Below are 27,476 nucleotides of genomic sequence, written 5' to 3' on the forward strand. Positions count from 1 at the left end.
ACACATGCGCGCCTTTCCCCAAAGGAATTTGTGTAATTTCTTTAACTCAATTAAACAGCTGACAGGAGAAATATCCAGGGAGCCAATCTCCAGTTCTTTGTTATTACTAAAATATTTGCACAAGTACTGCTTTTCTTTTCTTCTTTTTTTTTAAAAAAGAAGAGTGTTTTTCCCAGAGTGAATAGGTCTTAAAATCAAATTTCCAGCAGAAATTAATGCTTCATGACAAAAAAGGAAAACTCTCTTTTTTTCCCTTTAGAAGATTAAAAATGGATGAAAGAAAAAGGTGACACGCGTTCGGCGCCTCTTCAAACTCATGCGAGACCTTGACGCTTTGTCTTCCCCTGACATAAATGACTCTTTACCCCTGAAACATACACAGAAAAATAATTCTAATAATCTCAGTAGATGGGAACTCAAGCTCATGCTATTAATTGCATAATGATGCGTCACTGAAAACACTTTTGAATGTGTCGGGAAAATATTGCCAATATCCAACGCTGTATAAATCCTCTTCCATTGATCACCAAAGTGGCCACTGGAGAGCGAATTTCAGGGTCTCCCTCTGCCACATGTGTGCGTATCGGTCTGTCGGGGAGGGGGGAAGTGGTGGGATATTGCTGTTGATTTGACTTTATTTGGCACGTCTCAATGCAGGGTGCCCCAAGGACTATGCAACAACAATTAGCCTGGATTTCATGAAGCAATCAGCATGCCACCTTGTCTAATGCAACTGCTTCATACATTGACAGCTTGAATAAAAGCAAAGCTTTGTGTTCGTGTTAGCGTTCGCCTCAGTGCATTTATGAATCAATTTCTGCCCATAAAAGAAGCTTTAACACTTAAGCTATTTTAGTGGAAATGCATTATGTAAGTTGTCAGATGTACAAGAGTCGCCTGGTAACGATTCAGCCTATTCAGGATGAACAGCCAACCCCCCATTTTTATAATGGTCCTTTTGAAAATGCCTGGCTGAGTGTGTGTTTGCTATTAAGATGTTGTCAATCATGTTGCCACTAAAATCCAATACATGAAAAGCATTTCACATGCGAGCACATTTAAAACAGCTGCTTATTACAACCTATTTACTGTTATGATTTAAATTTGACCAGCAAATTGGCTTTAAGATGTCAACACATAGTTTGGCAGACAGTGGTCTGTGGGCATTCAAGGCAAAAAATAAAATAAGCCACATCACACACAAGGTTTAACTCCATCAATACTCATCCAGCCATTCCGGGGCCATTTTAAAAAATTGATTTCGTTAATGCCGTTAACGTTGATGTGGCACAGCAAAGAGAGATGAAAAGAAAAGGAGAAAAGGAGTGACATTCATCCTTTTAAAATCCACAGACAACTGGAATAGGTTGTTTTTATAGAAGAGCCAATAAGTTCAATTAGAATTAAACCATGACAATTCCTCGCAGAACGCTTAAGATGACTTTGAAGAGAGGTAAAAATTATCAGTGACTTAGCCAGTGTTTCATTACTCCCACAAAAGCCCTTAACAATAAGGAGGAATAATCTACTGCCAATAACTCCAGGTGCTCTTAGTCAGATGGCTCCCTCTGGGTGAGGGAAGTAATGCTCCGTTTAGAAGCCGGGGCGCACAAGCGGCTGCAGTTCGATAGTGTTTCTGAGGATGGAAAATCACCAGAGCCTGACTTTTGAGTATCTGCTTCTAACACTATTACTTACATTAAGACGACTGCTGCTGCTGCTAAGAGGACTGTCATTTCCTTAATTAAGAGCCCAGCGCGGGTCAAGAGGGAGAAGAGGCCACAGCACTCTCTCCGGCCCACAACATTAAAGCCTGGTTCCTCATCACACAAGGGCATAGCCCTCACGGCGGAGGAGAGGAGACTCATTCATTATCCTGGCGCAAGGTGGAATTATGCAGTTAAAGAATTACACTGGATGGTGGGCTGTGTTGTGTGTGTGTGTGTGTGGGGGGGGGCAGAAACAGACTCTGCACCCCAGGGTTTTCCTGAGGCAACTGTTGGGCCATAAGCAGACAAAATAACTCAGGATAGAGGAAGAAGCAGCTGACATAGATATCAACAAGCCTGACGGTTTCACCGTAAAGGGAGATGATATTTGAGTTCAGAGATGTAAACCAGTTCCTGCTGAATGAGCGGGGGATCTGTACGCAAACGATGCCGGAAGCAAAGAGTGCAGAGGGCCCCCAGTACTCGTGGATTCAAGACTTTACCGAAAGGCTCTCTGAGATGAGAGCACTCCGCTCGGGCTCTTACCTGTCTCTTCCATGATGCTGGAGTGGAGCTGGGAGCAGCACAAGTATGGGGGGGACCAGGGGGAAGCAAGGTGCTGAGAAGAGGCAATGCCCACTGCAAAGGTCGTGATGAGGAGAACAGGATGGAGAAGCGGTGGGGGGTGGGTGTTTTATCCTCACCGGACTTGAGACACTTTGCCCACCAACACATCTGCTGTGATGCTCTCTCCTCATTCCCAAAGCAATGTCAAAATGATTAGCTGAGGGTTGGAAGAGGCAAGTAACAATCCAAATGATTCTTCATCCTTTTATGGCCATCAGAGCAGCGGGGATGATGCGATGAAGAGTAGCTGTAGAGTGCTATAAGCCTTTTAGGAGATGCCTTCTTCGCCATTGCTCCTCCTCCTGAATTACTTAAATGCTATTTGAGGTAAATAGGATTCTCTGGCCTGCTTTCCTGCAACAATGCACGGAACAAGCGCCTTGGAAACAAAGCGCCTATTCACCACGTTTGCAAAAAAACTTCAATTCAATATTGATTATTTGAGGCGTTTTGAATGTAAACATCATGTGCTGGGGTTACAAAGAGTCAAACACATTCAGGGCTATTTTAGATTCTGGGCATGGAACTTAGTCATCAAGGAGCAATAAGTAAATAAATAAATCTGATCAAAGCAAGAGGAGTATCTTCTGCAATTTCTTTGCAATTTTCTTTAGGGGAATTAATAATTCCATCCTTTTCCTCAGTGATTGTCCAAAACTACCAAATAGAATTCTGCTACATAGTTGAATCAAAAATGTGGCAGACACGTCAGTAAAGTCTAATGGGTAATATCAATAAAATGCATCATCTGTCTTTATTCATGTGATCTTAGGGGAATGTTCGTATATCCTACTTTGTGTCTGGTCAAGTGCAGGACATTTACAAGTAGCCAGTGGGTGTGTGTGTGTGTGTGTGTGTGTGGTGTGTGTGTGTGTGTGTGTGGTGTGGGTGTGTATGGGTGGAGGGCGAGACACCCACATGTCATGCATGACACATCAGCCGGGTCCCCTCAGGCTATCCGGCACTAATGCTGCCTATGTCCCACTTTCCACCCCTTGCTTGCCCCCTCAAAGTCCCCCTCCACTCCACCCGCTCCTTCTGTCATGGAGGTATAACAACAATGGCTCACACCAGCCACTGCAGCACAGACTCAATCACTGGGATAACATCGGCGGGGTACAAGCTGCACAAGGAAACGGTACATCTTCACTGGCGCTCAACCAGTAAAGAGTTTACCCAGAAATAAGTTTATTGGAGCGGTCTTGTCTTTTGGTTCTGCAGCGAGTCCCCCTATTCCTGTGGTATTTACAGTACTGAGTGGGTTAAGGTGAAAACAAGTAAATACCCATGTAGCTGAAGGACCCTCACCCCACCCTGAGAACATTATTCTAGCAGAGCAGACAAACAGGGAAAGGACGGACATCAGGAAATAGTATTGCTTTGAAGCACATAACTCTGTTCTGGAGGAAAGTATCATCGCAGTGTTATTCCGCATCCTCAGATATAAAGGAAGAAACATAATAACTTCTCGATAGCCTGGATCTCTACTGCCCTGCACTGCCCCCCACCCGCATCCACCCTCTACTTGCCCACACCCCTGCTTCATCCACCGTACACCCACTTCTCCTGCCTCAATCTTTGGTTTCAAAGGAAGCGAATCAGCCAGAAGGACAGAAGGTTATGCATTAGTACTGGTCATTGCTCAAAGAGCGAGTGTTATAAATAATAAAGGCTTGTGAAGGACACGAGGGCTGTGGGATGCATCTCTGGTTCACGCCACACAAGTCAAAGACAAGACTGTAATTTCTATTCCGAAAATGTGACCCTTGCAGCTTCAATTACATCTCAACAACGCCGACCGTGTCCGTGCGAGGAGATGCGATGCCTCTTTGTTAGCTCTACATGAAAGGCTTATTGATATTGCTTATGGAGCGTGCGCCGCGCAACATGCAAGCATCTTATATGGGAGTTCCGAACTTAAAGAAAGCGAATAACTGAAATAAAGGCGCACTGAAATTCAATCTTTTTTTCCCACCACGATCCAATTATGGAAGTTGTAATGTGCTTTCCTTGAAAACACCCAGGAGTCGCGGGGCTTCTTAATGTACGAACAACTAAATTATGTGTCTAAGTTCTACGGTCATTTTCTACACAACCAGGAATCTGTGAGGGCTGATGACCTTTGCTGATGGAAAACAAGAAATCCTCCTCGTGCTCGTCGTCTCTGTCCTCCGTGCCACACAGTGGCTGTGCCGCTGTAGCCGCGGGGGCTGCGGGCACATTAGCGAGCGTATTACACCTGCTTTACAGGCTTGCATTAAGCTCGTTTTCAAGTTTGTAGGGACACTCGAAATCCCCATAACGAGATCCACCTCCTGGGGAAACTCTCGCTCTTCTTTATCCACTCTTATTTACTTAAGGTGGCCCATTCAGCGCTGCGTCTGCACCGCTTTATTACTTAACCTCGCCGCGCAACATTAGGGGCCTCTTTGCATCAGTAAGCAGCCTATCCCAGCATGCATCCTGCTCGCTAAGCTGATTACACAAAAATAATAAGAGCTCGGGCCTGCAGCGGTGTGAACGTGTGCACGTCTCTGTGTCAACACGAGTGCGAGGAGAAATAGGCGCAAATTTGCCCTATATCGAACAATATCAATAATAAGGATTTTTAAAAAATCAAGCGTACTAGCGGGGCAAAAATAATTCACAATAATGTAAGCATTTTACATTTAAATGAATCGAAGCTTTAAAATTGAAGACAGAAACAAACAAACAAACAGGTCGCGTCAGAGAAAACGTAGCATTTGGACATTGACTTTTTGTTCTGAATGACCTCCAATACCAGAAATCAATGAAAGATTCATTTTAGGGAGGAGGGGGGGTCTCGAGGTGACCTTTGTGAAAATGTTCCCCCATGTTGGCAGAGTGTAAGTGCAGACCATTTGGTGTAGACAGTAAGTGTATAAAATGAGTACTCCTGTCGTTCTAGACTGGCTCTTTTTGACAGCATGATGATAGAAGCGTCACATCCTTGAGAGAGTAAATGCAAACTGACAAGAGATGAGCCTTTGGTTGCTGAATATAATACGGAATTGTGCTCTGAGTGTCTTATTATCTTGTCTGTTGATGTCTGAAAGGGGGAGATTTGCTTGTGAAGAGAAGACAGAAACTGTACGCACCCAACACCATCTCGTCCTTTGAAAAAATTGCTTGCCCTGCTAACCACCGCTTTCCCACCTAATGTCCACTTCTACTTGGAATAAATACAAGGCGGCGGGATGTTTGTGGTGCCTCGTAGCCCCTGTTAGCTGAAGTGGAAGAACGTTTGCACAGGCGAGCTTTTAGGGGGAGAACGACCCTTTCACCAATGCAGTGAGCATGTGGTGGGTGTGGAAGGTGAACAATTTACTGTAGACAAACATGACCACCACTGTCATTGTCTCCCAACCACCACAGAAGTCAAACATCAACTCTGTAGGGGAGAAAAGTTGCCGGCACGCTCTGTAAATAGGACAGCACGGATGTGCTAAATGGGCGCAAATGATCTGATATGGTATGTAGCTCGGAATGCAGTGTGACGGTCGTGTCATCCGAGAAAAACACCAATATTAAACCGACACCGAGAGATTACAGGGACGATATATATTTTTAAAAAAAATCCACAATTGTATCCTGTTCCAACCAAGCATTCATTACTGCATTATTTACAGAATATGCCTTATTTTTGTCTATTTTCGGGTCTAAAAGTGTCAGGAAAAACTGCTCTGACTGAGTCATTTATGCTATAAATATTCTGCAGGTGTATCTGTGCTTAAATCATTCTAAATGTATTAAAGTTTAGGATTATTTTTGTTGGGTTGACAAGGGTCTTCCAGTAACACTTGAGCTGAAGAGGAGAATATTAAAGCTCCACATGATTTATGCTGCACTAATAATACTGTGTCTGAGTGCACGATGACAATACTATAAAAGGATATATAATAGATTAATATTTTTATTCTTTTTGAAGGTAAAAAGGGGAAACGTTTGAAACAAGTCAATGGTTAATCACATTCTGCCTTTGTGAAAATGGTAAATAAAGTATAACTCTCCAAGATGGACGCACTCGCGTGTAGTCATGAAAATGGGAATTTTCAAACCTTTTATCCGAACGAACAATAAAAATAATCACTAAAATTGGCTTCTCTGTTACTCAGATATACAGAGAAACTTGCAATTGAGCCAAAATAAAATTACCTTTAAGGCCTCAGCCAAATTCTGACCAGAAGAAAAGGGGTGACCAGTCCCTTCCAGCCCTGCTGCCTCCTGTCTGCCAGCATTTCAGGAAACACATAAAAAGCTGCTGAGTCTCACTTATTAAATTCAAACTCTCTCTTTCACAACTGTACCACATATCCACCCCCCCACCCTCCCTGGGAAGCGGTCCCCACACCAAACCTGCTGCTGGCACGACCCCGGGCTTCAGCGGCACCAGGGGGTGGGGGTGGGGGCACAGAGACCACCCCCACACCCAAAACCTCACAAGCTGCACTGGAGCGACTCCTCTCAGGACGCTGGGGCAAAACACACATTAACTTCCTAAACATGACGGCCTTTTTATGAAGTAACTCCCAACAAAAATGCTTGGTGCTTCTAAACAGACAGAAGACTTTTACAGACGTCCCCACCGTCCCCCTTCTCCCTACGTCTCACTGAGGGTAATATTTCTTCATCCTTCTGCTCGATTTTGGTTAGTTTCTGGAATGTTGCAGGCTGGGTTTAGGAGAATTAGACTGTACTCTCCATGGGAACACACAGGGACAGAGATCCAGATGTACCGATAGACTGAATTTACTAGCTGCCAAAATCCCAGCTAACATGCACTGTTAGCTGAAGCAAAATAAATTTAGAAGAGAAACACACACACACACACACACACACACACACACACATTTCATGGTTACATTCCACAAATCTAAAAGCAAGAAAAGGGCGAAAATATTAACAATATATAGATTAATATAACTTTCTGAATCAACCCATCCACTAAAGGTCTACACTGAAATTGTGCAAATAAAAAATAAAGAACTGACCATTTGAATTTAAATATATTATATTAAAGTGGAACCTCTACCAACTCAATATAATATTTTGTTTAAATTAGTTGTAAACGCCTTCATGATCGATTCCTTGTAATAAAAAGGACTACTTGAGGGATAAGTGACCTTTGTATGTTTCAGTCATTGGGGAAAAATGCTAATTATTTTATTTGTTTATTGATTTGTAAGGCCCATTTTCTCACACACAGATTTAAATAAAACCCTACAAGTGTGATTAACAATAAATAACTGCAAAAACCCAATGAACGAATTTTGAAGATGATTTGGAACTAAAAGAAAAGAAAAAACATTTTTATAAAGTGTTTCAGTAGCACTCCTGAATTCCCATATTTTTACCTTTGTAAATGTTTTAATTAAAGCCACTGTTATTTACATAATTCAGTATTTATGTTAGTAATCTATTTATTCTATAGTATTTACATTGATTAATTAATTAAAATAGAATTAAACCAAACTAAAGAGTACAACACCATCACATCACACTGTTTAGGTGAAAGTAGACATTTTTAAATGTGGTTAAAAACTTTAAACACTAAATTAAAAAATAAACGGAATGGCTAAAACACAGCGATTCTTTGTTTTAAAACACAAAAGTGCTGTTCACATGAAATAAGATTAAAAATTACAATCTCAGCTAGTTTGAAGGCACAATTAAGAGGAAATATGAGATGTGAGTGATGCCTGAACAGAAAGATAAACACAGACAAACATGTAAAGAGACTCTAAAACTTATTTTGCTGCTGGCTCCTGTCCCAGCACCGGTACCTCTCTGCTTCCACCTCACTGTTACCTCAAACAGACCTGCAGCCTCCTTCTGAAGTACAAACACAAGACAACTTACTGTACAGCTTGTTCGGGGTGCCCTCTCTGTCTGCCGTCTCGGAGGACAGGAGCAGGGGCTCGTCGTTCAGGTCGCTGTCTGGGGTGGCCGCTTTGTCGTCCGCCCGGAGTTCCGCCGCACTCATGTCGCTGCGCAGGGAGAGCAGCGGCTTGCTTAGCTGCCCTGTAATCATTGGATCCTGGAGGGAGCAGAGAGCCCAGGTGGGGAAAAGGGAGGAGAGAATTTAAAAAAAAAACAGCCCTGGTTAGATGTGCTTCAGCGGCGTCGCACCCTCACCGGCTACTTCTCTCTGTCTCCACTCACTCTCTCTACCCAGCTTTCTATTGCTCACTCATCACTCTCCCTCTCTCCCCTGCTCCCTCCCTCTCCAGCTCTCTCTTTTATCTGAGGCTGGTGCTACCCCGCTGATACTGCCGGCTGCTGCCTGGTAAAGAAATGTTACGGATGGCGTGGCTTTACAATTATACCCTGCAGTCCTAAAAATGGCCATATATCCATCTCCAAGGGCTCATTACTACCTGACATACGCCTCATCTTCAACACAAAGCTGGCAGCAGCCTACAAAAGAGGTCCACTGGCTGCACACGGATAAATAAAAGAAATAAATATATTTCTACATCTAAAGACAGGCACCCAAACACCAGTGATTATATCAATTTTCGCATAGCTGAGGACACAGAATGAGAGCAAAGCTGACATCAACAAGCAGCGAGTGAGGCAACGTGAAATTAAGAGGTGATTTAAACAAGAGATGAAGCCTCTGACCAAAAAATATTCTCCCAATTATTTTCTTATTTTTGGCCTGGCTTATAAGCAGCAACAGCAGCCTGTGGGGGGTGAACTTATAAAGAAAAAAACCCCAAGAAAATTAAACAAAACATCCGTTTAAAAAGCTTGTTCAGGAGCTTGGAATGGATGTCGTTGGAAGCTAAAGCTGTGCGGTTAACATTTCCAATAGCCTCTTCGCTAAAACTCCAGAATAATGAAGTATAAGCAATGAATTTTCACTGCGTCCAAATGGTGATGTCAGGCATAAAGCAGCTACAACGTGCTGCCATCACCCAGAGACCAGCTAATACGTGTTTTCTACTGAAGCAGAAGCAGCCAGATCAACCTTTGTGCATCGGAGTGGTCACCACAGGTTCAAGCCCCAGGATGCTTCCTCAGACAGGCACTGGTGGTGACGCCACCTCCTTCCCCCTTCTCTCTCCCTCTCCCAAACACACACACACACACACGTCTCTTTCCTCTTGTGTCCCCTGCCTGGAGAGCTCCTCAGACAGTGTTCATCCCACCTCAGGCAGCAGGACCACAGCACTCTTTCTTATTTATGAATCAAGTTCAACTTAAATATAACTGAGCCAAAGACAGGTGATTTTACACACACACACACACACACACACACACACTCTAAAATAGAAAGTCGGGTGTGTGGCTCCTGCTCCCGCCGCACCCACGGGCATCTCAACCCCCATTTTAAGTTTGGTCGATGAGTTCCTGCCCAGAGGGGCCTTTGTAACACGCTCATCACAGGAATGGCCCCTCTTTGATATGACACATGATAATCTATGAAAATGTTAATCAATACAAATAGTTTAAGCTGTCGTTAAAAATATGAGGGAGCTGGTCAATAGCGATATCTCCGCCAACGATGTGACCGCTCATCAAGGCTTCATTTGTGAAGTGCTTAAATGTGGGACACGGCGCATCAGCGCACCTCCCCGGAGCCGAGGTAAACACATTTCCCCCCTCTGTCTGAGCCTGGCCACACTCATTGCATTTGGACCCAACCCCCAATTTCCACCTCCTCTCCTTTGAGCTGCTTGATAGGTCCACTGGAGGGCAAAATTAATACCTAATTGAATCTTGCAGTCATCAAAATAATCAATAGTTTTTTATTATTTATTCTTCACAGTCTGTTGACTGTTTGAAGGCTCGGAGGGACAGGGGAGAGAGTGCAGGCAGCACTGAAATTTCTCCCGTTTCACAATGTAATTTTCACTGGGGCATGAGAGTTTGCAAAGCCTATAAAAAATGAGAGCAGCGGTTTTTGTTACGAGGTGAGGGGGGAGGATATAAAGGAAAAATGGGAATCTTTGCCCCAGCAGCTACAATGAAAAATAGAATAAACAAGCTACTGACACTTCAGAGAAGGGCAGGATCCCTTCCGTCCATCCTTCCATCTTTTTCCCTTTCCCCTTTTCTCCTTATTTCATCATATCAGGAGTGTGGCCGTACCTCTCTAATGCTGGCATTTCTCTTCCTGACAGACTCCAAACAAGTGCTGGGAATGAGATCAGAGCTCTAATCTTCCCCTGCCCTCTGAGGCTCCAGGATAAGAGGGCAACAAATCCCTCACCGACTTTCGCGGCCGTTAATTACTTCATCTCAAAACTGCCATTTGCAATCATGCCAACAAATTGGACGCGCTAATTAATTTAAGCGAGGAGAGTAATGCAATCATGTATAATGGGATAACTGTAATCTTGTTGTAAAAAACCCTAATAAAAAGAGGGCGGTTTAGAAAAAGACCGTGAGAAATGACATTAGCGATTCTAAGACTGAACGATTAGCATCATTTATTTAGCTTAATCCTAAAGACCTCTGGTTAAAGTGTTAGTATGAGTTCTAGCATGTGTGAGGGAGCAGCTGTGGAGGAGAGGGTTTGTCTTATTTCCTCTCTGTGCACTCCGTCTGGCCAGAGCCCAGAAACAGGTTGCAGGAACAAGAAAAAGCACTTGATCTCCCCCTCTGCCTCTGGTTCACCCCCGCCAGCCAAATAATCGGTGGTTAACAGAGAGTCCTGAGTGTCATCAGATATCCATGCTAATAGCCAGTGGTCTCAGTGATGCATTCCCAGTGTGGAGTGGACATTAGGTGTTGGTGGGGGGCGCTGAGACACCAGTACACCCCACTGCAACACTTAAGGCTCCTCTGGGTTTTGAAAGGAGAAAAAAGAATCAATATTCCACCCTTTCTGTCACAATATTTCACAATTTTTGTTATTATTATCATCTTAGGAACAGTGGCAAGATTGATGCCTCTTTGCTCATAATAAATTGGCCTTCAGGATAGATATTAAGTTATAAATTTCACTATTTTCAGAGAAATTCATGAGACTGATGTGTGGACTATGTTGAAGCTACAAAATGCAGAAAGCAGCCAAAAAAAGAGAACTGCCGCAAAAGTGAATGGTGAAAAGGAATGCCTGAGATAAAAACCAAAGGGGACAAATGGAGGCGTTTCAGGAGGGTGGTGGCATGCTTGCTTATCTTAAAGATTCATTTTTCCAGTAAATGAAGTTATAGTTCAAATTGGTTTGAAGAAAGCGGAATGAAAACATTATCAGGGCGATCCTAGAATGTTCAGTTCACACCGATAATGGCAACGTCTGGGATGGTCATCGTGGAGCGGAGCGACGCTCTCCGTGGTGCTGATTCAGGCCAGGTTTCCGTGGGTCTGTAGCAGGTTTTTGCTGTTGAGCGGCGACTTTTCTGTAGTAGCTTTTTTCACTTCCTCCGCGGTCCGCTCAGGCCATCATTAATAATCAATATCCTCACACAGCAGCGCAGCGTTGATCTCTGATCCAATGGCAATAAAAAAAAACAACAGTTGACCATAAGGACAAATTTCAAACCAATTGTGAGTAATCGCTGTCTTCTGACGCTCCCCGTGCCGGAAACCTCGGTGCGTAATGTTGTATGATAGATGATGATTTGTCTCCCCCTTAGGGTTATCAACCAGACTGTCCCTTCTAAATGAATCCTGAGTGCTTTCATTTCCCTAACGTGCTGTAACGTGTGTCAATGCTGAGCAGCGCTAATAACAATAACTGAATTACAAATGAGTTAAAGTCACATTTGCATCATCATATTCATTCAATTAAGCCTGTCTGCTTAATCTGTATACATTATTAGAAAGCCCACCCCGCTGTGTCAGTAATCAATGCAGCCAGTTTTATATATATATATATATATATATATATATATATATATATATATAATGCTCATTAATATGATCAGAAGTTATCCATCTCTGCTCCACTAAAGCTAAAATGCTCCCCAGTGGCCGGTCGGCGGGTCAGTGAAGGCTGAGGACTATCAAAGCAGTGTATTAAAAGGAGCTCTTTGAAGCTTGTAAACCACAGTGCCCAGCAGGTCCACAACACACAGACGCCTCTGATTGGTTAGGTGTGTGCGTGGTTTTTTATTTATTTTTTTCCCGATCGATCGGCGGAGCTGACATTCTGGAGCATCAAAGCTTTCAGCACACTAATCTGACTCCTCCTATGAGGGCAAGGGATGTTGTTTTATTTTTTTTCCGCCTTTTTAACAATGTTTCGATGGACCTCCGCATGCTTATGACTTTAGGATGAAGAATGAATTGAGCGGGAACAAAAACAAAATCAAACTCCAACCCAGACATTGTATTTATCATGCGATAAATAATGCAACACTATATAGAGGGAAGCAGCAGAGAATCATAGGGCTGTCCACCGCTCGTACCAGTGGCAGCATAGGAGCCACAACGCAGAGATTCACACTCTGCTGCTCCTCAAAGTCAGTCTCCCCTCGCACCCTCTCTGGAGACCTGTGCCACATACACACTCAAGAAATGTGTGAAAATCTGATTTCCCAAAAAGGATCGGTAATTCTCTGTGAGGTTGGAAGCCGCAATCAATAAATCATTGCTAAGTAGATTGTAAAAAAAAAAAAAAAAAATTCCCCCTCGGTATCAGTGCATTAGGATTCTCCAGAGGATGAATGAGGTGAGATGGGCGTGTGCGACAGTCTCAATAGAGAACAGGCAAATCATACCTTTGGCATTTATCTGGACTTTGGCAAGAAGCTGTCAGCAGGGTGAAGCAGGGCCCAGAGACGACGCTGATATCTGTGGGATTCAATCAATCAGTCCATGAATGTCTGTAGAGCCACAAAACAAAGTCCACTCAAAATTAAATATTCTGGAATTAGTCCTCATGTGCTCATCCTACCCAGCAGCAAACTATAGACTATCAAGCATATTCTACTGTACACTGGCTTATGTATTGGATTTAAAAGTTAGCCCTTTTTACTTTCTGCAAATTAAGAAAACAATATTGTAAAATAATATATATATATCCATATTTACCTGTGCAATAACACCTCACCACTGCACATCTAACTGGCTGAGGCTGTGTATATAAATACTGTTTCTTTCTCTTATTATTGCAATCTATTGCAGCTTTTGTATTATTTTATTTTAATGTCTCTTAAATTCTGTGTTCTGTGTGACATGTCCTCATTCTGGGATCAATAAAGGATCTTATCTTATAAAGCTTGATATTCTGGCCAATGGATCTAATATATACACATGTTCTGATAATCACAAAATATCATGACAGCAAAAAAAAAAAGGAGGGGGGATAAAAGGAATGTATTTGTGGACAAATACAATGTTCTACTTTGGCTCTGAGGCTGTTAAGCGGTTAAAAATATCAAGTGACTTTAAAATGAATATTTTTATACCACCAAATATTTGATGCAGTTAGCGGGAAGGTATATATATATATATATATACATATTTGGTACTTGATGACGGTGTGATAACGTGTAAATCTTCGTGCTTTTTAAAAAAACAAACAAAAAAACATTTTAAATACCTATTACTGACAACAATAAATGAAAGCTACAATTAGCTTACAGTGTTTGGGGGCAAATGATTCAGTAAATTGGGCTAAAACCAAGTACAAAAACTGATAAAGTAAGAGGAAAGCTTTGCTTGAATGTTATTATCACACAATAAAACTAGTCTAACCTGTTTTTTCTTAAATAAAGAAAGGTTTCGGTTCCATGGTGGCGTCGCACCTTTCTTGCACCCGCAAGGACTTCAATACCCATCATGCCTTGCGGTTCTGTCATGTGATTTAGCCCATGAGAGGCTGCAGGGTTTGACAGATAACGCTTTTTTGATGTGTAATGTATGGTATAAAGATGAATGAGAGCTAATTATATTTATTGGACTTTTCTTTTCGCTTAAGACCTTTTTAGCTACTAATATTTTACTCGTAAACTGTTAATAACAATGGCGGAAGTGGAGGAGGAGGTAAGCAGTGCATGCTAACGCTAGCTGTCGTATGCTGATGTTTACTTGCATGCTTAAAAACAAATGTCAACATTATTTCAAATGATTTGAATTTCTTGTCAAGCAATTTAAGATAGTGGTATGATTTTTGATTAATGCAAGTTGATTCCACCCCGACAGCAACAACAACTGTTAAAGGGTTGACACGTCTGTTTGTTGTTTTTTTTAATTCTTTTTTATTTGCTATTTAGAAATGTGCTGCATTTGCTGGGCTTCATTGGTGTTTGTGTGTGTATATATATAAACAGATCCATGTCTTTTTCATTCAGGCAAGAAAACAAAGTGAAGAATTCACAGATGAATCTGAGGTAAGACATAAGTAACCTGTCATTTCTTACTGACTTGTCTTTCTGTCCAGAAATATAAAGACTGAAATAAAGTTTATGTAGAAATAAACGAGAGAAAACTTGCACTAAAACATGTCACAAAGTTACACCAGTATGACGTTTTGAAAAATGTATTAACAGCATATTGTAGATGACGGGTGTGCACACTTCTGTCACGTATGAGTGATTTTGAAGTCAAATAAAGCTTGGTACCTATGGACTATAATACAATGCAGCCTTGATCAGCCCAGCCTGATCCCGCAAGGATCTTTGTCAGATTTTGAGAGGTGTCAACCAGTCATGAATTTGACATGGCTCTCCGGTTCAATCAATATTACGGCAGAGGTTGGGCATGTTACAGTACACTTGTGCTTCTGAGAACCACAAGTAGGTTAAATAAAATATAGCTTTACACATCAGCCTGGCAGGAAGGAAGGACTTAGAAAGTGAAGAAACAAATGAAATATCTAGGAAAGATTGCATTGCATGTTTTCACCTCTCAGAAGGAAACGGCAAAGCACGAACTAGAGGAAAAGGGGGAAATTTCGGCATCCTACATCTTGTTTTCGGGTTGTGATAGTACATTCGGCCCTGAACTGGGAAAGGAGCACACTTGATGGTGAGATTGCGCTTGCTTTGTGCACCTGTAGACATGTAATTGTCAAAAAATGATCTAGTGGAATATATCGGTGAACTAGCCGCCGTTGCTTCAGGAAGTGGAGCCTCAATGCACCTACACTGAGAGCCCGTCAGCTTCTTTCTCTCTCTCTTTCTTTTTTAATCTCGTTCTTTCTCTTTCTTCCTGTCTTTCGTACTTTCAGGTGGTTTTTGACTAATTTGCCCTTTAGTGCATGTTAAATAGACCACCTGCTTGATAGTAGACATGCATAAGGTTTGGTTCCTCCTGTTGTATTTCAGATATGAAGCCAAAAATATAGCACAAAGGCCAGCTCAGTAGTTTCTAAAACAGGGCAGAGAAATGACCAAACTTTGAAAATTGCCACTTGTTTTCTGAGGATGAAGGTTGCCTCTCCTGTTTGATACACCTTTGAAACCCGTGACAAATGCTCTCGCATCGGAAATCTCACGAGCAGAATACACAGGAAATAGCTTAGATATGGCGTTGTTGAGTGGAAAAGGATTGTTTTTGAAAATAACATTTTTCCACGCTTTTGTCCCCCACTTCCAAGCCCAGAAGCACATAATGGCAGACAATGTTTTGAGGTGATGCACCCTCTGGGCAGCCACACACTGTGCAACATTGGTTATAAACTGGATTATGAGTAATATTCCTGCTATGTCTGGCCTCGGATGTTGACACAGGCTTCAGGTGAATACCTTTAGTTTGTTTTATTAAATGAGAAAATACGCATCTGTCCACGGAGAGAAATCAGATCATGCAAAATAATGGAAATTTCTTCAATCCGTGCTGCCATTGAAGAGATTGTTGTGGCAATACTGGAATGAAATTCTTTTTTTGCAATACATTAACAAATTTAGACTCTGACCAGCGGTACGAGTGAAGGAATTTTTCTGGGCTTGGGCAGGTTAATACATTTTCAGTAAATTAATTGGCGTGTGATTTAAGTTCTATTAAAATTGTTATTCAAAGCTATTTTGTACAGAATAAAGATTCCTCTGTTGACATTTGTCAAGGTTTCCAGAAGAGCACCATCTCTAGTGTCAGGAATATACTGTACGATCACCTCAAAGCGTTCTCCACTGTGGACGCTGATACACCAAGCTAAACCGATCGGTGTTCTTCGTGGACGTTTGGGGACTCGTTTTATTTTGTTGTTTACTTCTGACAATCCTGTCCAATTTTCTGTTGATGGCTGACGATAGTTGGCATTTTCTGCTTGATTGTGGCAGATGGGTCGCACACTTTGCTCTTCAACGAGCAAGTGTTTGAACTTTGGATTCGCTTCAGAATGGACACAAGTGACTCTGCTGCCCTGTTCACTCCAATAACGTGTTTCTTTTCTGATCAATGCGGCGTTTCGTGGACTTGCTGTTTGTGCATCAGAGTCTGGAATTTCAGCCGCTGTTAACAATCCGACTCACTCTGAAGATGTGAGGCGGTCGTGCTTCAAAGCTAATTTGACGGATCGCGCTAAAATTGATAATTTATGTTGCTGCAGTTGTGTTTTGACCCAGCTGATTTCAGCAAAGCCCAAGACGATTCATTAGAGAAGCAAATGATTTTTTCATGATGGGTAGTATGTGATAATTATAGTAATTCCAGATACCTTGATGTATATCATCTATACTCGTGCTGCCTTTTTTGTCTTATCCCATGTATAGATGTGTAGATGCATCCTGAGGATGTTTGTCTTGTTACTCCCAGTGACATCCTTAAGAATCTGGGTAAATCAGGAAAAAAAATATGTTCAAGTATCGTTAAACAACCTCTTTGTGTGAGGATCAACAACAAACAGGCAGAAATAAAGTATTTTTTTCTGTATGGGACATAGGGTCATCAAAACATATCTGGTTAGAAGACTGCAAAGTTAGACCTTGTCCTTGTGCTGCGCAGAGACTTCTTTTTTAGTTTCTTTTTATTTATTTATTAATTTGTTTTACAAATGACATCAAACTGACTGATATTTGAAATAGGGCGGCATTGTGTGCGCCCCAGTGGCAGGTGGGTAACTATCGCTCAGCATGTATTAAACCTCTGGATGTTTTACGATTTGTTTCATTGCATAAGGATTTCGATTTATTTATTTTTTTTAAATGCATCTTCCAAACCAGGAGGAGGACAGCGAGGACGAGCCGAAGCTGAAGTATGAGCGGCTCGCCAATGGGGTGACAGAAATCCTCCAGAATGATGCAGCCAGCTGCATGACCGTCCATGACAAGGTGCAGGTTATCAGCCTCAAATCCAACCATCAACAACACACTCCACATTCTTTATGCACACATTTGAGAGGTCCCCTCTTCCAACCTGCTTTTTTTTAAATCCCTCTTGCACAGTCACAGTGTTCACAGTCCATTCTCTTCTCACCTTGCCTTTCCTCTCAGGGAGCCACATCAGAGGCGCTTTTGTCTTTTCTCTTTTTATTCTGTCTCCTACACATTTTTTTTCTTTTTTTTTTTTGCCCCATTTTTCTGTCAAAGGTTGATATTTTTGAGAGAGAGGCACTCTCGGTCTGATGTTTAACCGGTGTGGCACCAGTGGCACAAATGCACGCCTGAGCAGAGCAGAAGTCACAAGTCCTCACGTCTTCTCACCTGATTGTTTTGTTGTTGTTTTTAAACCTATGCTTGATTTTCATTTATTTCTTTTATTAAGATCTCCCCCTTCCCTCAGTGGAAACGTGGCCTTGTTTCTACATTTTTTTCCCCTTTTGTGTTTGTACCTTCCAGCCCCCACCTTGTTAAATCCACCAATGCTGCCTCATATTTTAAGTATCTGAATCCGAATTTCATTTGAACAATTCCATCCTGATAAATCCCTTTAAAACTTGCTCCGCCTCACAAGGTTGAACCCTTTCTTTATTTATTTTTGGTTATTTTATTTGGGGAGATTGCGGGGGCTCTGTCTGACATGCTCAGCTGTGCCTGTAAATATAAGCATTTCATTATAGACTGCACTGAAGCATGGTGGGCTCGCCGCACATCCACATGCTGTCTAGCAGGGGAGGGGCTGGGATTAGGAGGAGGGCATGGAGCAAGGGCTAGGGTGGAAGAACACACACTTAATCTAATGCCAAAAGCCCCCGGTTTCTATAATTTTTGTGTCCCGGTGGACTCGCATACACACACACTCACACGCGCACTTTTATTGAAGCACAGAACCCAGAAACCCGGGTGCTGTTGAAGAGAAATAATGACTGTGCGCTGGGCAGGAAGGTGATTGGGTTGCATTTGGGATCCTGGGAAGAAGTCAGATGTACAGTGTATTTATTATGCTTAAGCATTTTAATTTGAAAGGGGGGGAAATGCCATTTCACACTGTATGCTTTAATAAATAGGGCTTTTCCACCCTCTGCAATTTCACAGTTTTGCCTCCAAGCCCATCCAATCCCTGCTCGGCCCATGCTGCTCAGGCTCTGCTCTTCATCAGCAAAAGATTTTGCTCCCCCAAATCTTCGTTTAAACGATATCGTCTTTGTTTCATTCCAGTTTCTGGCACTCGGCACTCATTTTGGAAAGGTCTTCCTGTTGGACATCCAAGGAAATGTAACTCAGAAGTTTGAAGTTGTGAGTAGGCTGAAATCCTTGTAGATTACGCTGAGAAATCTGCTGTTTCTGTTTCACAACCGTATTCAGCTGCCTAACGCCTGCATTTTTGACCATGGTTTTGTGGTGATAGCCTTTAGGACATGGTTTCTTCATTTTATGTGATCTGGTTTAGAGGGAAAACTCCCATATCAGTTATATGTGATGTACTGCCCTTCATAAATTTGCACACTGGCTTTGCTTTTGTCCTCATTAACAAGCAAACCAGTGCTGAAGGTCACAGAAAGGCAAAATAAAACCACCAGTTAAGATAAACTTTGGTTATTTACCAGTGTTTCATCCAGTTTGCTTCCAAAACAACCTTTTCAGCTCTTTTGACCTTGTACCAATGAGTTCTGAACATTAACTTGGATCTCAAAGCTGATTTGGCACACAAATGCACCTTTTTTCATAAATGCACCTGCGCTGGCGCCTCCCCGCCGAGCGCATTGATTCACGCTCCACCCAGGTAACCCTACAGGCTGTTATCAATCATTGCTTGAAAGAAATGAGGCAGGTTTTTCCCTGAATAGAACAGACCGCTGAGTTCTTGCTGAGAGACTTTCACGGTGACATAGATTCATCTTGAAAAGAAACCAGTGAAAGGATTTATTTGTGCAAAGGTGACTTTAAGAAGAAAAGTGTAACTATATGCTCAAATGTAAAGCCCTCTCGGAGGTTGCTTTCTGAGCTGTACTTGCACATTGATGGTCACAATTTCAATGAGCTGCTTTTCTCTGCCCACAGAGTTCAGTGAAGATCAACCAAATCAGCCTGGATGAAAGTGGAGAGCATATAGGCGTGTGCTCCGAGGACGGGAAGGTGAGAGTGGTGACAGAGCTCCCATTACATTGAACTCGCTACAGCTTCATTATGGTGATATTTAGGCAACAGCCAAAGGGTTTATCTTGAGTTTTGTTATTGTTATATTAACACTTAATCCCATATATCCTTATGATGCTTGATCTAACTTCTATTCCAAAAGCATGGTGGAAGCTTGGTTTCTTTTACGTTGTCCTGTCAGCCATCATCTGTGGATGGATCCCCCTTCACATCTTTCCCTACCTGGCTGTTATCTTGTCTCTCCTCATCATTACAACCATCCTTCATGGATTTTGCAGTTAAGATATGCTCTCTGATATCGCCCATCCCCTCCTTTCTCCCTCCACGATGGGAAAACAAGATCTTGTCGCACAAACGGTCGGAGCAGACGGTTAATATCGATGGTGACAGCATTTGTTTTTCCCTCAAACGACCCTGCCGGTTGTAAATCCTTTGAACATTCCGACTTTATTGCAGGTGCTGAAGATTTTTGTTATTTCTGTCCAACTTTTTTTTTTTTTTCTTTCAGAAATAGTGTGCGTCATCAAATCTAATACAACCTTAGGGGTTGCTGTAGTTCTTTTTTCAAGCCCTGCAGGGTTCAAAGAATCAACTTGTCCACTAATTGGTGACCGAGCAGATGAGCAAGGAGCCACTCAGTCTGTTGTTTTTCGCTCCTCTCTTCTCACAATCCCCCCGCTGGCCACAGATGGTTGCAAAGGCAGCAATTAAAGCAGACGTTTCTGAGCAGATCACCTTTGCTTTCCGTTTGATGTCTCGTCTGCGCTGCAGGTTCAGGTGTTGGGTCTCTATACGAGAGAGGGCTTCCACGAGATCTTTGACTGTCCCATCAAAGTAAGTTTTTATAAAGCCTGTTTTTCTCTGCCACACCGACGTCCGAAGTTCTCACCTCATTTTTTGTTTCAAAGGTCGTGGCGGTGCATCCTCAGTTCACCAAATCGAACTACAAACAGTTTGTCACAGGGGGCAAAAAGGTGAGTGTGTGTCCCGCTTTTTACCTGGGAGCCGAGTACAGTGTGTACAGTCCACAATAATTCGTCCTGATTGTGTCCCGGTGAAACCCAATCTCACACACCTCCCCTCTCTGGCTGGGCTGAAGGCGAGACGCGGGACTTTGTTTGGCGTGAAAGGCTCTTAGTTTCCTGTCTCTTTGCTGGAGTGCTCTCGGGAGAGCTGGCCATTATCACAAAGTGCTGTTCTTTCAACAGAGTTTCAAAGGCAATGCTTCACAAGCGCAGCCAGTAGATGTCGTTATCGAGCACGTGTTGGGATTTCTGCATAGTGATGTCAATTCTAAATTATGTCCACGGGAAGTATTTTGCCACCAAAGTCGAAAAGTTACCCACGTATGTTTGTCAGCCTGTGGACATTTTTGAAGGTAAACCAGTACCGTATTCTTCACTGGAAACCAATTACTTTACGCCACTAACAATGGGTTGTGTAAGTAGCGTCATTGTAGAGTCACCCATAAATAAAGCATAGTGACATTTATACAACAGCATTGTGGGGAGGAAAAAAACAACTATTTTATGAAACCCCATTGTTAGTGTTACTTTGCCATTTTTTTTCAATTGCTGCTGATTCCTCCTTGTTCCAAGTTGTGAAGGCCTCTACAATGTGCCTGTGATGAAAATCAATAAGCCTCAACGGGAGCCACATCCTGTCAAAGGAAATTCAATTTTGTCTCCACAGTTCTTTTGTCATATCATCTCTTTGTAGAGCAAACTGTTTATTAACATAGCCCAGCCGCTGGATTAAAGTGCCTATACAACCTTCTTTCTATATCCTTGGTGACATTATGCACATTTTGGGGGACTTTTATAGCTGTTTACATAGTAGGGATTGCAACAATGTGGGGAATGTGAGAGCCCAGCTTTGTCCTCTATTGCATGTGCAACACAAGGCCTTAACACTGTTCTCTCGTTGCCTCTGTGCTACACTGCATTATGAATAAAACTAGCCACACAAAGCCATCGCAGTGAGTTTTGTAGTTCCCTGGTAGAATTTATTACAATAGAAAGACATAGAATTAAAACGTACGTACGAACTTGTCTCTTCTGAGCTGCACATGCTGTGTCTCCAATAAAGGGGTGCAAGGCTATTAAAAAGGAGGATGTTGTAAACCCTTCCAACCCTTTCTTTATGGCTTTTTTCAAGCCGTCTCCTTTTTCAGATCTTGTCAAGCATGCGAAACAGTAAAATTACTTCTTCCACCACTGAATGTGGAGCTAATGTGAGGCTTTCTCACTTAGATGGAGTCTAATGAACAATTTATCTTCATTGTCTCTCCGCCTAAATGCTTTGAAGTGGAATTAAGGTGTTCATCTGAGAAGTGAAGTTGGGTTTTTAGTCGATTATCTGAAGCATGAATGAGAATGTTCCCCACAGTTTCAGTTCAATCCGGAGGATGGATTTGCTGGCTGACCGCTCCAGTGCAATGTGCTATTCATCTACTGCCCCCTGTAGGCCGGGATGCACAACTGCATCCCTGCTCTCCTATGCTTGCGGGCTCCAGATGTGCTGTGCTAAATGTTGTTGACATTTTGCCACCCTTACAGCTGCTTCTGTATGAAAGAAACTGGTTGAATCGATGGAAGATGACTGTTCTCCATGAAGGCGAGGGTTCGATCACAAACATCAAGTGGAGAGCAAACTTAATCGCCTGGGCCAACAATGTGGTGAGTATGCAGCCTGTTAGTGGGCAATTTGCACAATACTATGTTTCTTTAAAAAATGAAATTAAAATGTCACATTTGATTTCTTTTAGAGGGTTAAAATCTATGATATCAGTTCGAAACAGTGCATCACAAATGTGCTGCGGGACAATGTGCATCTGAGGCCAGACATGTACCCATGCAGCCTATGTTGGAAGGACAACACCACTCTCATTATTGGCTGGGGGACTTCCATTAAGGTGTGTAATTTTGAATTGATTACCCTCAAAGAACAAAGTTCCTCCCTTCTAAGAAATGCCTCAACTCCCCTCAGATATGTGCTGTTAAGGAGCGAAATCCCACTGAAATGCGGGACCTGCCCAGCCGCTATGTGGAAATAGGTACACGATCAGCCGAAATAGTGATCATATGGAAAAGTGTGGGAGATACATTAATAATATTAAGATAAATTAGGTAAATTCATCATGCTGTGAGAGATAAATAATATAAAATGAATTCTCCTCTCCTTGTTTTCTCAGTTACTGCGTTTGAGACGGAGTTTTTCATAAGCGGTCTGGCACCTCTGGCCGATCAGCTCGTCGTCCTCTACTTCGTGAAGAACTCTGATCACATGGTAGTAAAAGTTTCCTTTGTTCGCAGTTGTGCTGATATGGGGAAATTGACATTGCAGCTTTGGACATCTGTGTGTGCTTGTAGGATGAGGAGTTTCGGGCACGCCCCCGTCTCGACATCATCCTGCCTCTCCACGAGAGCTACGAGGAGATCTCCTCAGACGCGCTGACCGTGCGCAACTTCAGGGACAATGAGTGCAGAGACTACCGGCTGGGTGAGACTGTGAAACTATGTTGGCGCGCTCTGACTTCATTATGCAGAGACCAGTAATGCACAATAGGCATAAATGGGTTTTTCATTAACAGAGCACTCTGAGGGGGAGTCGCTCTTCTACATCATCAGTCCCAAAGACATCGTCGGGGCGAGAGAGCGGGACCAAGATGACCACATCGACTGGCTGCTTGAAAAGAAGAAATACGAGGTTTGCCTCTGGTTTTATGGTTGCGCTAAATTTCGCAGTCGCAGATGTTTAACTGTTGCCGTCGACTCTGTCAGGAGGCGCTGATGGCTGCAGACATCAGCTTTAAAAATATCAAGAGACATGACGTCCAGAAGATCGGGATGGCTTACATCAATCACTTAGTGGAGAAGGGAGACTATGACACCGCGGCGAGGTAGGTTTGACGTCTGTTGGCTTAAATAACAGATGTTGGATTTGACTGTTGATTTTAAATCTCAATCCAGGAAGTGCCAGAAGGTTCTGGGGAAAAACATGGAACTGTGGGAAAATGAAGTGTACAGGTTTAGGACCATCGGGCAGCTGAAGGTGGGTCAGGGCGAGCACTGAGTGTGTTTAACTCGGGTTTAGCCTCTTATCAACGTCTCTCTGCATCTGTGTGGTTTCAGGCCATCAGTCGGTATTTGCCCAGAGGGGATCTGCGTCTCAAACCAGCCATCTATGAAATGATCCTTTATGAGTTCCTCAAAACTGATTATGAGGTATAGCTCAGGTTAAGTCCATTGATAATCCTTAAAGGAATAACAGAATAAACAGTCTGTTCTACTTCCTGTAATGTTCCTGCAGGGTTTTGCCACCCTGATCAGCATGTGGCCTGGAGATCTTTATAACAACAAGGTGATTGTTCAGGCAGTGAATGACCACCTGCAGAAGGACCCCTCGAACAGTACCCTGCTCACCACGCTGGCTGAACTGTGAGTGAGCCAGGAGAACAGCATTATGTAACAGGTTGAATTGATGCTAATGGGAACCCAGAGACAAAAGAGACTTTCCTAAAGTTAGAAATTGTGGCTTTATGTTTAAATGAAAGAGTTTCTTAATGCTGAACAATAGGTGCACATATGACCAACGGTATGACAAAGCCTTGGAGATCTACCTGAAACTGAGGCACAAAGATGTTTACCAGCTCATCCACAAACACAACCTTTTCACCTCCATAGAAGACAAAATTGTTCTTCTCATGGAGTTTGACAAAGAGGTAAAAGTCTATTATTGTTAAAAAACATTAGAAACAGCCTTGATCCACTTCAAATTTCCAACTCTATTTCTTCTATTTGCACAGAAAGCTGTTGACATGCTCCTCGACAATGAAGACAAGATATCGGTGAGTGTCCTGAGCTTCTGTCAGCTTTTCATCAAAGATCTGACACACCTTCAAGTCCTGCTGATACTTTTTCATCTGCGCTCACAGATCGACAGGGTGGTGGAAGAGCTCGCCGACAGACCTGAGCTCCTGCACATGGTACGTCTCCTGACAGAATCACAATAACTCACAGACTAGCATCCACAACGGATTCTGGATCTCTCCTGCCCGCAGTACCTCCATGAACTCTTCAAGCGGGACCACCACAAAGGCCAGAAATACCACGAGAGGCAGATTGGCCTTTACGCTGAGTTTGACCGTCCAAATCTGCTGCCTTTCCTGAGGGACAGCACGCACTGCCCGCTGGAAAAGGTGCGATTCTCACCAAACGTCCTGCTGCATACTCAAGAAAGTGTGAGACAGTGTGTGTTGTGCTTCATCTCGCCTCCTTCAGGCTCTGGAGGTGTGTCAGCAGAGGAACTTCGTAGAGGAGACCGTCTTCCTGCTCAGTAAGCTTCATGGGAGCCCTCATTTTCCCAGGTCTCAGAGCAATTAGGAAATGATGGATGTAACGTTGCACCCAGGCAGGATGGGGAACTCCAGACGGGCTCTGCAGATGATCATGGAGGAGCTGCAGGATGTGGACAAAGCCATAGAATTTGCCAAAGAGCAGGACGACGCAGAGCTGTGGGAGGACCTCATCTCTTACTCCATCGACAAACCACGTATTCTCCTGTCCTGACCTCTGTTCCTGTCATTTGCCTGCCTCAATATGTGACACTTCCTGTCTCTTGCCCCTCCAGCATTTATCACTGGCCTCCTTAATAATATCGGCACGCATGTGGATCCCATCCTGCTCATCCATCGCATCAAGGAGGGCATGGAGATCCCTAACCTCAGAGATTCTTTAGTAAAAATCCTCCAGGATTACAATCTACAGGTTTGACTCGATCATATTCAATCATTTAGCAATTAAAGTGTAACGTGTCTATAACCAGTGTTGTCTTATTTCCTAGATTCTTCTGAGGGAAGGTTGTAAGAAGATTCTGGTGGCTGACTCACTGTCTCTCCTCCAGAAGATGCACAAAACACAAATGAGAGGAGTCCGTGTGGACGGTGGGTCTTCTTTTTCCTTAGAACTTGCCCTGAGGGGGGGGATTAGCTGTACTAATGTCGACTCTCTGTATGTCCAGAGGAAAATATCTGTGAATCGTGTCACGCTGCAATATTACCATCAGGTGAGTCTTTCATGTGTTAGTATGTTGTTTTTGTCGGGTGGGGGGTTTGTGGTTATTTTCTGACGTGCCTTTGTTTCAGACATGGGCAAACCTTTCGGGGTGGTGATGTTTCACTGCAGACACATGTTTCACAGGGAATGTTTACCCTCTTCCGGAGGAGCGGTACGTGACTTCTTCACCATCGATCTCACTCATGGCACCGTTGTGCTCGACTCATTTTTCATTCTCTTTGGCCTTTTGTAGTTTCCTGGAGTGCAGTACTGTAACATCTGCAGTGCGAAGCGAGTGGATCCCTGGAAATAAAGTCACATATCGTCACAAATTAATGCTTTAACCTTGCTGCTGGTGCTTTTCCTTCACTGTAACTGTTTTGTTCAATATGACATTCCCCCTGGCACTGAGTGTGTACAAAGCAACTATGTGAGTGGTTACTATGTCATGTATATTTGCTGTACATCTAATAAAGAAATTGCGGGCCACTTGCTACTAATGTGTTTCCTGAAATGCTTGCAATCTCTGAACAATAAAATCATATATAAACTAATTTCTGACAGGTAATTGCAAGTCAAAACAACTCGCATGACCTCACTAACTTCAAGATGATCAAGTAGAGTTCATTCTGAATCCCAGAATGAGACAAAATGTTTATTTTGACTATATTCTGCAGCTGGAATTTGCCCATACTCAACAGTAAAACACCCATCTTTTAACCCAGCAGGTCTACTGACATTAAAAAGTAAACAGTTTTTCCCCTACACGATAAGCCATTTTTTGGAACGATTTTGATGTATATTTTTTACAAACGACACTATATATTTTTTACAAACTCGGTGACGTCAAAGATGCCAAATGTTGATAGATGAAGGGTTTTAAACTTCCGGTTTCTCACATACTATTTTAAATAATATTTTCTCATCTTCCACACGATACTTATACTGGACAGTTGTGACCGTTAGTGTGTATTTTGTTTTTATGACACATAACGCGATATATGAAGTCTATGTAGTGTCCAAATCTCGACTCTTTGACTGACGGGGTGCGCTACGTCACATCCGCCCATTCACTCCGGAAGTACTGTTAATTTTTTATTCACTGGGAGAAAAAAAAAACAGCTGTTGTTGAAAAAGAAAACAGAGTGAGTTTCAGTGTCGACTATTTTGCCATTATGCGTTCAGAGGTGTTAATCCCTTCAGATGTAATTCTTGCACTGTCTGCTTAATGTGTGCGGCTGCTGTTTGCTTACTTGAACAACGAATCTCGTATCCCTCATTTGTTGCGAGTTGGCTGTTGCTAGCGTTAGCATAGCTCCTACCACTGTGGACTTCTAGCTAGCACGTTAGCCAGCGTGCGCTAGCTAACTGGCTATTTCTGTTTCTGTCTGCACAAGTCTTGATGGCAACGATATCCGCCGACTTTTGTAAAGTAACTGGGGAAATATGTCGGATGGAAAAGTGCACGCAGATTGCACATCGTGAGACGAAATCGTTCTTATGGTAGTTTGACATCGATTTGTTTAATGATTATCGTTAGCCAGTCTTGTTGCATGCTATAAAAACAAGAAAAATTGCTTTGCTTTTGTTCTATAAGACATAGCATCTTCAATGCAAGGTTAACAATGGAGATATATGAATATTTTAACGAGTCTTTTCGATTTACATCAATAAATTAGTCCACTTGA

The 27,476-nt window shown here is 42.7% G+C and overlaps 2 protein-coding genes across 10 annotated transcripts in view; one reads left to right on the forward strand and one right to left on the reverse strand.

Moving 5' to 3' along the window:
* The window catches only part of pou6f2 (POU class 6 homeobox 2), a 53,862-nt gene extending 39,768 nt beyond the window's left edge, over positions 1-14,094 (reverse strand). For 4 of the 7 annotated variants that reach the window (XM_057013062.1, XM_057013063.1, XM_057013066.1 and 1 more), the window contains exons 1-3: positions 14,013-14,094; positions 13,034-13,138; positions 8,217-8,394 (exon numbers count right to left, since the gene is read on the reverse strand). In XM_057013062.1, coding sequence (XP_056869042.1) covers positions 8,217-8,394; positions 13,034-13,042 — 187 coding nt within the window. In that variant the 5' untranslated portion in view covers positions 13,043-13,138; positions 14,013-14,094. Of the gene's footprint in view, positions 1-8,216; positions 8,395-11,592; positions 11,798-13,033; positions 13,139-14,012 lie in introns of all 7 variants that reach the window. The other 3 variants (XM_057013064.1, XM_057013065.1, XM_057013061.1) reach the window with 3 other exon arrangements.
* A 15-nt stretch (positions 14,095-14,109) lies between these two features.
* On the forward strand, positions 14,110-26,288 carry vps41 (VPS41 subunit of HOPS complex). Of its 3 annotated transcripts, XM_057013057.1 has the most exons (28): positions 14,110-14,300; positions 14,609-14,647; positions 17,420-17,527; positions 18,794-18,871; positions 19,637-19,711; positions 20,504-20,566; positions 20,641-20,706; positions 22,291-22,410; positions 22,500-22,646; positions 22,721-22,787; positions 22,926-23,020; positions 23,104-23,233; positions 23,325-23,440; positions 23,515-23,633; positions 23,704-23,785; positions 23,866-23,958; positions 24,044-24,171; positions 24,311-24,455; positions 24,540-24,581; positions 24,669-24,719; positions 24,795-24,932; positions 25,015-25,069; positions 25,145-25,285; positions 25,364-25,500; positions 25,577-25,676; positions 25,754-25,798; positions 25,878-25,960; positions 26,042-26,288. In XM_057013057.1, the coding sequence occupies exons 1-28, from the start codon at positions 14,280-14,282 to the stop codon at positions 26,099-26,101; spliced, it is 2,544 nt and encodes an 847-aa protein (XP_056869037.1). In that variant the 5' UTR covers positions 14,110-14,279; the 3' UTR covers positions 26,102-26,288. The 3 variants fall into 3 exon arrangements, with proteins under 3 accessions (XP_056869037.1, XP_056869038.1, XP_056869039.1); XM_057013058.1 differs by lacking the exons at positions 14,110-14,300; positions 14,609-14,647; positions 17,420-17,527 and having other exon boundaries at positions 19,875-20,566; XM_057013059.1 differs by lacking the exons at positions 14,110-14,300; positions 14,609-14,647; positions 17,420-17,527; positions 18,794-18,871; positions 19,637-19,711 and adding an exon at positions 19,725-20,115 and having other exon boundaries at positions 20,241-20,566.
* The last annotated feature ends 1,188 nt before the right edge of the window (positions 26,289-27,476 follow it).

Source organism: Takifugu flavidus, chromosome 17 (assembly GCF_003711565.1).
Source record: "Takifugu flavidus isolate HTHZ2018 chromosome 17, ASM371156v2, whole genome shotgun sequence".
Classification (NCBI taxonomy): Eukaryota; Metazoa; Chordata; class Actinopteri; order Tetraodontiformes; family Tetraodontidae; genus Takifugu; species Takifugu flavidus.